This window comes from Manis pentadactyla, chromosome 3 (assembly GCF_030020395.1).
Source record: "Manis pentadactyla isolate mManPen7 chromosome 3, mManPen7.hap1, whole genome shotgun sequence".
Lineage (NCBI taxonomy): Eukaryota > Metazoa > Chordata > Mammalia > Pholidota > Manidae > Manis > Manis pentadactyla.
In genome coordinates, this window is record NC_080021.1 from 110,259,021 (window position 1) to 110,273,273 (window position 14,253).

The following is a 14,253-nucleotide window of genomic DNA, read 5'->3' on the forward strand; positions in this document are numbered from 1 at the left end:
TTAAATTTTTAAGTCAATTAAAATTAAACTAAATGTAAAATTCATGTTCTTAGTCTAATTACCACATTTCTATAGTTATATGTGGGTAGTGGCTATAGTACTGGACAGCACACTTCTAATCTATAAGCAATGTGAGGATCTGAAGAGTTATAAACAACCAGTGTTAACTGGTGGTTCAGTATTGAAATTATATAGTATTAATGTTAACAGAATTCTAAATGAAATTTTCACCTCTAAATAGTGATTTCACCAGTTCCATTATTCAAACTGTTCTCATAGTCCATGTGACTGTCTCATCTTTGTACATATATATAATCCCTACAAAATTATAACCAAATGTGAGCATAACAGTTGGCTTTTTCACTTACATTAAAATATTTTTCCATGTCATTATGTACTTTTAAATAGTTGTTATTAATGATTACATATCACACCAAGAACATGTCATAATTCACTCATTCTATTGGAATTTGTTTCTAATTCTTTACTATTACTAGTAATGCTATAAAAAGAACTAACGAATTAATATGAAAAACAGGCTCTGCTACCAAAATTTCATAACATAACCTAGGCAGCTGTCCATATTCTATTCTGTTACAAAAACAAAGGTTAGAAATGTTACTGCAGAGAACTGCAGAGACAGTGTTGTTACCCACATAAGAAAAGCAATGATTTTTCTTTAAAGACTTCCCTTTTGATTAACAACTCAATATTAAAGTTATATAATAATTATAAAATAAACATGTTCCTCAAATTGTATGTAAACTGATATTTAAATTGTACGAATCTAAAAAGGACCGTTTCTTTTCTCTTGTAAATCTGAACTGTACACTTTTTCCTTAAAATAGGTCATTTAAACACATACTCTATAAACTGCTTCAAGCTTCAGTTAAGGACCAATCAATTCCAGGAAGCTAATACCCACTGAAATTAGTGTTGTCCATCAAGCTGATCACTAAAACGGTTTTCAGTGAAGGCTAACCGTCATTGTCCTAAATTTTGTTTTGTGAATCTCTGAAGACTGAAGAGAACATAATGTTATTTAGGTCCAGAAAGAGAAAGCCTTTCAGAGGTTTGTGAGTAGCACATATTTACAAAGTCAACATGAAATTACTTGCATATAATTAAAATTTAGAATCATTCATTTCCTCCAGCAATGGCTTTTCTGACATATACCTGAATTTCAGTATCTATCTCCCACCTGGAATTTTTTTTTTTAACTAAGTTCAAGACAGAGTTCAGAACTCTCCTCAGGACATCTCCAATAACAGGGCCATATATATGTCACTTTGGATCTATTATTACCATATCAAAACCTTATGGGATCTGGTTATTTTAGAAATACTACTTGTCCATTTTAACATCCACACTTGGATAAAGTCTAGGAATAGTGCCCAGAAAGGAGCAGGGTTTGAATGGTCTACTTTCCCTCTTAATACCAAAGTGACAGCCTCTTATACTCTGTGAATAAGAGGCCTGAGTACTTCTAGATGATGAGTGGTAAAAGGTTCCATAATAGGGGAACTGTATTAATAATAATAATAATTCTGAAAGAAATGCAGCTTTTAAAAATATGGAGTCAAAGTAGCTCTGCAAGAACTTGGGGGACTCTCTCCCAAACCCCACTCCAAATACAGACCAATGATAAAATTTTGAAAGAGGAAATTATAAACACATAGCTTTAGTTAAATATCTCTGTAGACAAAAACAAATGGAAACTTATAGGTACAGAGTTTAAGTTATAGGCCTGCTGGGCTCTACACCTCAAAGTAGGCGGTAGAGACAAGAAGTTTGACTCCCACAGAGTAACAAGGACTCAAAGTATTCTACAAAAGGCCTAGGATCAGAGCCAGGCTCAATGCTTGAAAGCAAGGGTTGCAGTGGGACTTTACCACCTGTGGGGGAAAAAACTGTAAGAAGTGAAAAGGCCACTGCCTGAGGCTATAGCTTATAAAATATTATGTATCTGAGATGGTGAAAGGCAATGGCTACAGCCCCACAACTGAGATCAGGCCAAGTGTTCTGCAGGATGGTAGCTGGGTCTGCAATGGCCCCAACAGAGCCTCAGGAGGGAGCCCTAAGCTGCCTAGATAAGACCGGTTCCCGTCGAGCTATCTCAGGGAAGTAGTAAAAGCCACTGTACAGCCCCATACGGAAAGGCTGAATAAAAAGGACAGAGAGAATCCCACTTAAGACGAACCTGTAAACTAAAATTGTACCTGAAGAAATATAACATTTTAATTAAGAAAGAGAAATGATCTTCCTCAAATTTAACCACCTATATGCAATTCTTCATAATAATCTCAAAGTCTAAAACATTTTTCTATCACAATGATAGATTTGATGCAGACATACAACCTTCACAACTGTCCACAGGGGTCCTGCTTTTAAAATCTGTATCTTCTGGGTACAATTTTAAATTAATCCTGTGGTCCATATTATCAAAGCTGACATATTCCAAATCATCTTACATTTTCAATTTCCAGAAATTTCCTATTGCTCACTTTGATGAGCCCAGGGAATTATTTACAGTAACCCCTCAAATCATGGAAGTTTAGGTCCAAAGCAACTATAACTATGGTGGCTTGAGTCTTCTCTAGGGTAAACTTAGTACATATCTAAAGACCTTGAAAACAAACAGCTCCTCAGTTTGCTTATATATATGATTTTTAAAACAGCTTTATTGAGGTATAATTGATAAACAAAGAACTGTTTTATTTAATAACCCTACTGTTGTAGAGAGAATCAACAACTAATTATTTCCCTTGTGCATTTTAAGGCATTTCAGAAAAATAATTTAAGGGGAATATATATATTCAGGGATACTGCAAATGAAGTTGAAAATAGATAATAAAAATAATGATTTTGGCTTCACATAAGAGTAAAATTTCTACTAAGTACTATTGGTCAAGAACTTAACAGGTTATTTCTAATTCCCACTGTTAGAAATAAATTAAACAGCCTGGATGACCACCTGCTAGAAAAGCTACAGAAGAGATTCCTGTATGAGGACATAGGTTAGAAATTAGCGAGGCCTCTTCCAGCTTTAGGATTCTAGTATTGGTTCTCTAATTTTTAGTTTTTGTTGTTTTTCCCCCTCAACACAGAATTTTTAACATCCCTGACAGTACTATTTCTTTCTAGTATTAGGATTATTTAAAACAAAAATAGCTACATGTAAGAATCACCAGTATTAAGATTACTTCTTTTCCTTGGTTGCTTATGAAATTACAAAGGCAAAGGAGAGAAAACTGACAATTATTCAGTCCAAAGGAAAGCAGTACTTACTAGGATTCATGTAGAGGTGGCAGAGGCAGCTACTAAAGAAGGATGACTTTGGAATCCCTGGTTAATATTATAAAGAGCGCAAAGATTGGTACACAAATAGAATGGCATATGGAAATCACTTTTAAAAATAATTAATATTATAATCATCAGAACAGAGAATAGTAGAGAACACAGTGATTATTTCATAGCTAGCAATATATTTGATGGATGAGTTTTGGAATAAATAGGGAGAATGGACAACCTCAAAGTTAAAATTACAAAGTAAGAATACTGCTGAATTTTTGGTCAAACCATCATTAAAGACCTAAGTTAGCAATACTTCAAGAATTATGAAATAAAATAGGCAGGTCAGCAAAAGTAAATGACCAACTTGAATTAAAATGATTACTTGAAAACACCCATGGCAGGCAGCCCTCTACTCATGGACACACAGAATGCACTGTCCCTGGAAGAACAGCATGGACTACACCAATATACTTTACAGGCCAAAGGAAAGAATGAACAATATGCACAGATGACTAATTTGGAAGATGGTATCTAGCACAACTTGAATAATCTGAAAACAATACAACAAAAACTACACAGGGTTAAAATTTTAAAAAAGACAAAAACTACAAAATGAAAACAGTAATCAATGATTTTATAAAAAATATTTAGTTATATCTATACGACACACAAATTAATTCTCTAAGGCTATGCTATCCAATGTGGTAGCCATTAGCGCATACTGGAGCACTTGGAATGGCTAGTGCAACACAGAAACCAAATTTTAAATTTTATTTATTTTACACTTAAATTATAAAAAATGGTACTTGGTTCACTTACTGTAAAGCTTTTAACCATGTCTGAAGAATTTGAGCACATGAAACTACTTGTTAGCTATACATTTTATGAAGTCTCAGTACAGATCCAGTATTTTCAATCAAAATTTAGTATCTTAATTGAAGTGTACTAGAAATATAAATATAAAAATAAAACACATGCCAGATTTTGAAGACTTCATAAAAAAAGCCAGAATGTGAAATGTCTCATTAGTTTTTTAAATGTGATTACATGGTGAAATAGTACTTGATACATCGGATTAAATAAACAATGGTATTAAAATTAAACTTTTTTACTTTTTAAAATGTGGTATTTAGAACATTTTAAATTTCACATGTGGCTTGTATTACATATCTATTGCACCTTGCTGCTCTAAGGGATCAATGGCTTGAAAAAGTCTTGTCATCTGTCAAAATTTATCTCCTACGGTCACAAAATATTTCTTTAGGCTTCTCAGAACTTGTGTATTTATATATTCCAAAGTCATTTGTACCCTCTTCACACAGAGGATTATAAATCATTAAAGTATTCCTCTGAGTTACTGTAAACTATGATAATGTTTAATGGTCATATTACCATCCAGAATAAGTAATCAAGTAAATGAAGGAATTTCGAATGGAATCAAGCTAATTCATCAAAGACTTCTTGATTCCTTTTATATCTGGATTCTTTCACTGATATATTAAATAATGCTTTTGTTTCTATGAGAGCTAAATAAGGATCTTGCGTATAGCAAAGATTTTATAAGACTAATTTTATAAGGCAGTATTATGTATGTATGTGTACATTCGTAAGTTTTCCCCTAGAAGAAAAACTTCAGAACTGCATGCCTTCACAGTTTTTCCAACCTTTTTCATACTGTGGCATTTCACCAAAAATTGTATTTGTAAGACACACGGGAGTAAACTGTTAAGGTCACTCAAAGGTGGACAACACTATCAGCACAACAATTGGGAAGCTCAGTCCCAAAGGGCCTTGCAAAACACTGCAAAAAATCTCTGACCCATATTTTAATTTTCATCTGACTCATATTTTATTCTTACTTATGCCTACAGTTGTGAAAATACAACCCCTCAACATTTTTAATAACAATATCCAAAGAAGGCCACAAGATGGAGATATTACTCCATTACCATTTATATCTGTATTTATGCTTTTTTTTTTTTTAATGTGTACATTTCCCTCTCCTTGTGTATGTCCTACTTTCTCCCTCAGTGGTATTCTCAGCTACTGCCTCTATCCCTAAAATTATTCTGGTTCCTCTGCCACTCTGCTTTAACTAGCTTTCTTACAGAAATACTACATAGTGAATACTTCTATGACCCTTGTTTTTAATATTAAAAGCAAGCAGGTAATTGGAATATTTTCTTCTAACTCAGTATTTTCCCACCTCTCTAAAATAAAGGTAATTTTTATTTCTACATTTTTCTCCTGTAGGTAAAAAACCTTTTAAAAATTTGCTATCCCCCCCAAAAATTGTAGTACCCACAAACTACTCCAAAAGTCCTTTACTGCAATATACCCTGTTACTCTATAAGATTTACCAAAGCTATAGATTTACCTCATGTTGATACCATTCCAAACTTCTCTGGAACTCTTCACTGAGAATATTCCTTACACCAGTTTATGAGCCTTACGTGAAATTTATATTCAGATCCCTTTGTCAGTCCAAACTGTATTTCCTCAAGCTTGTTAACCCACTTTAGTCACCAAATTTAGCTCCAAATGACTACAGGCAAAAATCAAATCCATCTTAAAGTTTACTATTAATGAAGATAATGTGCCAAATATGCGGCAGGCTTTAAAGGCAATTCAAAATGAGAAGTTTAAATGTTTTGAAAGACAGCATTGCTGAAAAGCTGTGACACTTTCTACAATAACTAATTTCGAGATCTAATTTACCCTAAGTTAATTTTACATACTTTCAAAGCTGTGACACACAAAAAAACCCACACATTAATTCTGCATAATTACCACAGAACTGCACAGCATGGCCATCATTTGAACTGCTATTTAAACACAGAAAGCTTGTTTCATTATACATACTTACATTAATTCCCTCAAGTCAGAATTCACCACCAACTCTTAATGCAACACCACTTGAAGTTAGGAAGATCCTAAATATTAATCTTTCACCTGTTAACTAAAAGTGTTAATAAAACTTGAAAAAAATATTTTTATTTTCAACAAGTCAGAGCCTTCTTGGGAATGTATAAATTAAATTGGTCATAGGATAGGTTCCTTAACCTGATCCATTTTAATGGTATAAATAAAACTCTAAAGGACTGGCTAGAAATAAGAAGTTCCTACCTTCCTTAGCAGGCACATATAGGGATGCTAGGATTTCTCTATGGTCTGTTCAGACCTTCCCAGTAAAAGACAGTAACAATCTTTCTTAACTCATTTTGACTGCTGCTCATGGTACCTGCCACATTAGGGTCTCATGTAGCTTTTCAAAATTCTTGTGCCTTCTATAACCAGGTGTATGTATTCCAGAATTTATTTGAGGAAATTACTCCTTTTTAGAATTTAGTGTTTGGCATTTTAATAGTGCTCCTTTTCCATTTTAATACTGCTGCTGACACTATGACATGCCATTTAATTCTTGATTTTAGACTCTTTCCTTAATGTTTAACAATTTAAATTCTATTAGCTGACTGTATAGCTACACAGAGCTTTATGCCTACTGCCTCAATGGCACAAAAAAAATGGGTGTCCATTGAATAATGATATTACTTTATATACATATCCTCTCCAGAAATGTGAAATGTGTCATTCCCTTGCTTTTGCAATATGCCCCATTACATGAGATTCCAGTTGCTGGATAATAATAAACAGAAACACTTAATGAATAAGTGAATAAATCTTAACCTATTTAATTTAGTATTAAGGAGGATGGGAATGAGACATGAATTCTAGTTTAAATTTCTAATTAAGTCCTAATGACACTTAGATAAAATTTCAGTAAATGGAAGTAAAAAACTCAAATATTTAGCTCTTAAAATGGGATTCTATATTACATAAAACATGGTAAGCATATTTTTACATTCATTAGTACAGGACCCACCTTTCACAAATACGTGTTTTGACAATAATAAAAAAAAAAAGAAAGGGTTTTGAAAATACATATGACTATAGTTTCATTATAAAATGGTCTAGGGTCCTGCTTCTCCCAAACAGAAGTCTCTCTTTTTCCTGCAACTCTTTTCCTTCCATGTCTGCACACCTTCATACAAAAAGGCTTTAGAATTATTTTTAATTCTGGGTGTAATTAATTGATCTCATTATTGTCCAAATAGACCCAATAATGCCTAACTTAGAAAAAGATTCCTAAGACCATCTAGTAGCAGTTTGTGGAATAAGTAGTTCATTGCTAGAAAATACAACAAAGCTGAGAACAAGCTTACTATAGATAACTAGGCATTTTATCAAACTTCTTGTATCAGTATTACTCAAAACTGCCACATAACTTCTCTCAGCAATCATCAAGTCAAATACCTATCTTCACCTCCATCACCACAAACTGAATAAAACATAAGATTTTGAAATTCACCATATTATACCAATCACTGGCTAAAATGGTGACCTATATAATCAGAGTTTAGAATATATCTCTAAGAACAGTTGTAATAACAGAGGCCAATTCCAATTTCCCAGTTCAACTTAGGGTTTATCTATGAGTAACAAAAGACAAAATATTCCAGGTGTGTTCTCATAATTATTGTAAATAAAAAAACCAAAAACAGCATAAAAGGAGGAAAGAAATGTACACCTAAAAGGATTTATGTTCCATCAGCTCTAGATTATGTGACAAAACTGTCACAATAGACCTGCTTTTCCCCATAAAATATGCCCAGGCAACCTCTGCTAAACAGTATGTACATAAGAAAAGTAACTTTATCACAATCCAATCTGATGCAAAGATGCATACAATTAAGCAAGTACTCATTCAGGTCTAACTCTATGCATGAGATACCTATATAAGAAATATAAATGACTGGAAGGTTATCTACCATTCCGGGTTTCATACATTTCCTTCCCTCCAAGTTGACAAATAATTTTGGATTCTACAGAGAAAATGAGGAAGCTATTTTACACAACCTAGATTATAAGGGAATAGACTTACTGGAGAAAGACTGAACTATATTCAACTATCACCACAAGCTCAATGGCATTCACCATGAGAATCACTGGCAATAACCAATCATCACAGCACAGGTTCACCAGTCATTTATGAAAGACATCTTCTTCATCTGTGTTTCTAAAAAGGACTATGATGGGGTTTGAAAAGGCTCCATTAATGACTTCATGCTTTTTCCCACGGGAAAAAAAAAAAAACTCAGAGGACACAGAAGTCAGGCAGAGAGAAATCAAGTATCACTTTTATTGCTGATAAAGCTACTGGAAAGTTTAGATTATGTATGGGGACCGAATGGTCTGGCTAGCAATTTCTGCCTTGCCCTTTCCAATCTAGACTTTAAGATAGCATGCTCAAAACAAAATTCTGGCCAACGTAATTGCTTTCCTGGTCTCAGGCAGAGAGGTGCAGAGAAGAGACTAATTCCCCCAGCTTATAGCTTTTGGTTGATTAGCTCTCCCCAATCAAGCAAAGGCAATCACTCCCCAACAAGGTACCCCACTCCTCCATGGGAAGATGTAAGACACGGGTAAAGAGATCAGCAGTGTTTCTTTAGAGGAATTCCTCCCCCTGGACATAGGCTGAGTGGGCAATAACTGTCCTTCCCCTACACAGGTTGCTATTCTATACATTTACACATTCTGTACATTTGAAATACACATTGAAAGAGCTTCAAAGGTTTATTGACTCTGATTTAAAAAATTAAAACCCAACATTTTGTAAGCACATGTCAATAACAGCTTTTCTTCTTTTAACCAAATTTCAGCATTCATTTGAAGATGCAGTTTTAAAAAAATTTTGGTAAAAGGAAGAAGCATTTCTAGCTCAATCAATAGGAGTCTATAAAGACTGACACCAGCAAGGTGACCGACTTCATCAGAAAGTAAACCCTGCAAAATGTAAGATAACTTGGGTTGTCACAATTTCAATTAGATTTTTAAATGAATATTGTTGGCTAGAACACTGTACAAAGTATAAGGAAAGTCATGGCCCCAAAAGACAATGAAAAATATACAGAAATGGCATTGACCCAAGAAATATAGGTGTCCAAAGAGCAGGAGCTATTAGAGGAGATATAAATATTGTGTGGGGACCTATAATTTAAGTTACTAGTGAAAATATTTCAATAACACATCTTTTTTTCCTACCCTCCTCTAAAATTTCTCCTCTGAAAAGATGCAGTCTTCAAATGGAATGCCCTGTGAACAACTGAAGTCATTCTAAAAACAGGCTGAACCTCCAATATGTCACCTTTATACACTCCTTGCCTATAAGACTTTCAGAACCAATCTGAAATACAGGAATACATGGAAAGGGATTCCTTCACTGTATGAGGGCTATAAAAGGCCATACATAAATATAACCCACTGAGCAAAAACTATCAAGTAACTACTTGTTTAGGGGAATTACTGTCTACTTTTAGTTACTATGTTTATATTTTTTCATCCAATAAATATTTAAGTGTCTATTATGTGCCTAACTATGAAGTAAATAAAGAAGATACTGTTTGTCCTAAAAATGAGGCAACTACCTTGCCTAAAGTCATAAATCAGAAAGTGGCCTGGTGCAAGTTATAAAAGTCATCAATTATTCCAATTATAGAGGTTAGGGAGTGACTGAGCTATCTTACACCTGGTGGAAAAGGGGATAAAATGGAAGCAATATTCAGTTGCTATCAACCCTGGCTTCTAGTTTAGGGTATGGATCTCTGAAAATAATTTTTTTATATTGTTCCCAATTCATCCCCTTCTTTCTCACCGGAACCCAATCTAACCAGACTATTGTTCTCACCACTCTGTGGGAACAGCTTGTGCTGAGGTAGCCAATGGCATCCATACCGTTGAAACTCAGTTCTCAGAAATCATCTTATTTGAATTATTATCTGCATTTAACGCATCACTTTCTCCTCTTTAAAATATTCTCTTCGTTTGACTTTAAAGAGGCCATCTTTTCTTGGTTAGCTTCCTACTTCACTGGCTCTTTCCTTCTCCATCTCCTTTACTAGTTCCTCTTCATCTTCCTGACAAAGTTTGGAATCTCCCATGGTTTCACTCCCAGACCTCTCTTTCCTCTTTTTACATTCACTTCCCCTGGTGAACTTACCCAGTTTTGTGGCCTCAAACTACCATCTAAGTGCTAAGGACTTCCAAGTTTATTACATCTACAGCTCAAACCTTTCTTTTAAGTCCAGATTTGTATAACCAACTGCCTAAATGACACCTTCACTTGAATGTTTAATAGACACCTCAAAGTTAGCATGATCAAAGCCAAATTCTGGATTTCCCCCAACCATACCTACTTCTATTTCAGACCTCTCCATATCAGTAAGTGGCAATTGCAGTTAGGCAAGTTTTTAGGCAGATACTGAGGCTAAAAGTTTAGAATTATCCTCATGTCTTTTTTTCCCTCTCATATTCCACATTCAATCTGTAAAATCCTGTTGGCTCTATGTTCAGATTAAATCCACTGTCTTGCCTGAGGGTTTCAACCCCAGGCAAGTTCACTATGGACTCAGTGAGACCAAGAAATGACAACTGAATGTTCTTGGGGTAAAAGCATTTATACAGAGCTTTATTCTCACCTCCATAGGTCAAGCACTAGAATCATGTCTGCATCCAACAGTCTGCAGGTCCGCAATCCACTTTCATCTCTGCCTCCGCCCAATAGCTCATTGCTAATAGATGAAGAAGCAGTAGCCAAGCAGTAGGCCAATTACATCATCAAGTAGTGCAGGGTCAGGTGAGGATCCTGGCCATGGGAACTTCCATTTTCCCCACACCATAATCTGACCACCATGCACCGCCCAGGTCCATGCCACATTCCGCACCACAATTATCCCTTGACGTAGTTAACAGTATACATACAGGTGATCCTCAACACAACAGAGTGATTGTTTTGAAATGTAAATCAAATTATGTACCTCTTCTGTTCAAACTGCACCACCCCCCAACCAATGCATCCCCAACTTACTTATTAAGTAATAGCTAAAAGTCCTTATAATGGCTTAAAAATCCTACAAGATCTTCACCTGACCACCATGACTCTGATCTCATCTGCTATTAACATCTTCCTCCTCATTCACCCTGCTCCAGCCACACTGGCAGCTTTGCTATTCCTTTAACACTAAGCAAGCTCCTGCCTCAAGTCCTTTGCACTTACTGTCTGCCTTCCTTTAATGTCTTCCCAATTATCAACATGGCTCACTCCCTTACTTCTTTCAGAGGCCTTCTCTGACCATCTGACATTCATATTTACTTGTTTGGTAGTTTACTACCTCTTTTCCCCTCCCAAAAAGTGAGTTCCATGAGGCTAATGGTTTTGTTTTACATACTGGCCAACTGACAGGGCTTAAAATTAGTAGGCACCAAATAAATCTCTCTTGAATGAACAACAACATAAAGCCAGGTCACCACTCTGAATAACCTACTTACTATGTCCCGGTCCCCCATGTCTGGCTAGTCACCAAAAGACTGATAGGCGGTGGTCTGAAAATTACACATTAAGTACCTAAGACAGGCTGCATTTTTCTCTACCCAATTTCTGGTTCCCTGAAAGTCTTCTGAGAAAGTTAAGATTCAGTTTAATGTAAAAAACTAGCTCCAATTGGTTTCTCGGCTTAGGTAGAATAAAATTTCTTCTGACATTCATTCCAACTTCAACACAGCTGGGTAGAGAAACACAGAATAAAACAATTTTCTGGATCCTTCTTTTCAACTTCTACTTTGACCTAGAATGTTCTCAATTATCTATGCTTCCTTATTTTCACATCTTTGCCCATATAGTTAAATGCTCTGGTTGTTCACACTACCTAATTAACTCTGCGAATTAAATTGCATGAAATTGTAAGTGAAAATTCTATGAGTTCACATGCAAGCCTGATTAAGATTATATAATCTAAATTTTAAGCTATGAGTTTATTTTGATAAGCTACGAGTTTATTACTGATACCAAGTTTGTTTTCTCATAATGGGGCTTAATTTTCCATGAGTAACTGGAAAGCATCTTTAAGATCTTTGGATAGGTTATATATAAGATTCTCTTAACTACACAACTTAGTCACGACACATCCTAACAAATATTGTCAATATTAAAGACATTCTTAAAAGTCTTCAGTTACATTTTCACTAATGATTTGTACACATATTGCATCAATTCACTTTGAAAATGAGGTATGTTTTGTGTCTATGAGCAGGAAGTGGCATCAGGGGAAGATAATGAATATAGTTATTACATAATTGTTTGCACTTAAGAATTTTAAGTGTCAAATGCCTCTGGGTTTTAACTTACAAAAGTGAAATGGGCAATGGCAATTTTATATTCAACTATATTTAATTGAAAAGTAAATTTCCAATTAATAGTAAGCTCAACAGTTCACACAAATTTATGATAACCTGCAGGGGGGTTAATGTACGTTTCTTGTCTAGCCATGTGAAGTCTAGTCATCTCCTGGGCAGTAAGTAGGATTCACATACAGACTGGCTGTCTACTCTCACCATTCCGAAGTTAGAAATAAAGAAAAAAGGGGCTTTATAACTTAGTCTCAAGCTAAAAAAGGAAACAGAAAGAAACGAAAGTAAAAGAAAAGGGCAGAAAATGATCCTGTCCGACTTGTTAGGCGTCTCTTCCCATAGCCCCCCAAGTGCCTCTCTATCGTCCAGGAAACTTAACAGCTCGCTCTATGAGTTCCAGGACCAACATGGTAGAGGCTTCAAGTTGCTCTGGATTTCTCAGCTGTGATAGGAACCCCTATCCAAAAGGCTAAACAGATCCATAGATGCTGATCAAAATGCATTCCTAGCTTCTCGAAAAGAAGAGGCATGGAGGCAGCTAAAGTAAGTGTAACTGGGAAGGTGAAAATTTAGGGTGAGATGTGACTACACCTTCCCACATTTGGGGGGGCAGGAAAAGAAAGGGTGGGTGTACAACCCGCACCACTCCTTCTTTCTTCCTCCAGCACAGCTGGATGTTAGGATCTCCCCGAGAAGAGCAAAGAGAAGGTATCACCGCCGCAGGCTGGTGGCACCGTCCAGCCTGTCACCGAGACCGGAACTTGAGAGGGGGAGCAGGGCGGCGAAGGACAACTCCTGAGGCTGGAGTTATGAGGAGACCCTGGCGGGCCAGAGTGCCCAAGTCCTGGCTACCGAGCCAGCTTCTTCGGAGAAAACCGCGTCCAAGCCCGCCCCACCCCCTCCTTTCCGCGCGGACCGCACGTTTCTACCCGCAGGCGCCGGAAAGTCTCAGTCCTTGGCCTGGCGGGCCGCCTCGCTTACCTGCTGCACCCCGAGAAATTGGTAGAAGTTGAGCTGCACGTCCTCCACCAAGTCAAACAACTCCAGGTCTCCGCTCTCCCAGCCGCGAGCCTGCCCCGCGGCCGCCAGCAGGAGCAGTAGCCACAGCGGCGTCGGCGGCTGCGGGGACAACACGAGCCGAAGCTGGCGGCTCCTAGGAAGCGGGGCCGGCCGGGAGCAGGGGGCCGTCATCGCGCTGGGCTCGGGAAAGTCACCCGCCACGCTGTGCCGCCGGCCGAGATCTGGGACGTGGCGGGCAGCGTGGGCGGTAGGAACGGTGCTTGTCAGTCAGAAGCAAGGGCAGCCGTACGGCAGCTGCCCGCCCGGCGGCCCGCCCACCTGCAGGGCCGGTGCCGCGGGAGCGGGCGGGGCCGCAGCCGGCTCTACCTTCCGCGGACCCTCACCCCCAGGCCTACAACAGCGGGGAACCAGCGCCTGGCGCTCGGGGTGCGGAGGGGGGAGAGGCTACCCTTGGCTTTAGCCTATCCCAGGCCTCGCTTCCGGTGACATCACGTCTCCTAGCAACCGCGGAAGAGTGGGCGGTGCCGGAAGTAGTGAAGCCGGGAGCCCCAGAACTGGGCCTCCGAGAAACGCCTCTCAGTTGCTCCAGCGCATGGAGCAGCTGAATGTGTTTGCACAGATTAAGAGACACGGACATTACGCATGAATCTGGAACATCCTGTCTTGCCAATGGATGTCAGCCCCCGGCAAGTTCGC

General features: G+C 37.6%; 1 protein-coding gene across 1 annotated transcript in view; it reads right to left on the reverse strand.

Moving 5' to 3' along the window:
* DNAJC1 (DnaJ heat shock protein family (Hsp40) member C1) overlaps window positions 1-13,967 on the reverse strand; it is a 245,794-nt gene extending 231,827 nt beyond the window's left edge. Inside the window, exon 1 of the mRNA XM_036880914.2 lies at window positions 13,519-13,967. Within this exon, the coding sequence (XP_036736809.2) occupies window positions 13,519-13,728 (210 nt within the window). The 5' untranslated portion in view covers window positions 13,729-13,967. The remainder of the gene's footprint in view (window positions 1-13,518) is intronic.
* Between the last annotated feature and the right edge of the window lie 286 nt (window positions 13,968-14,253).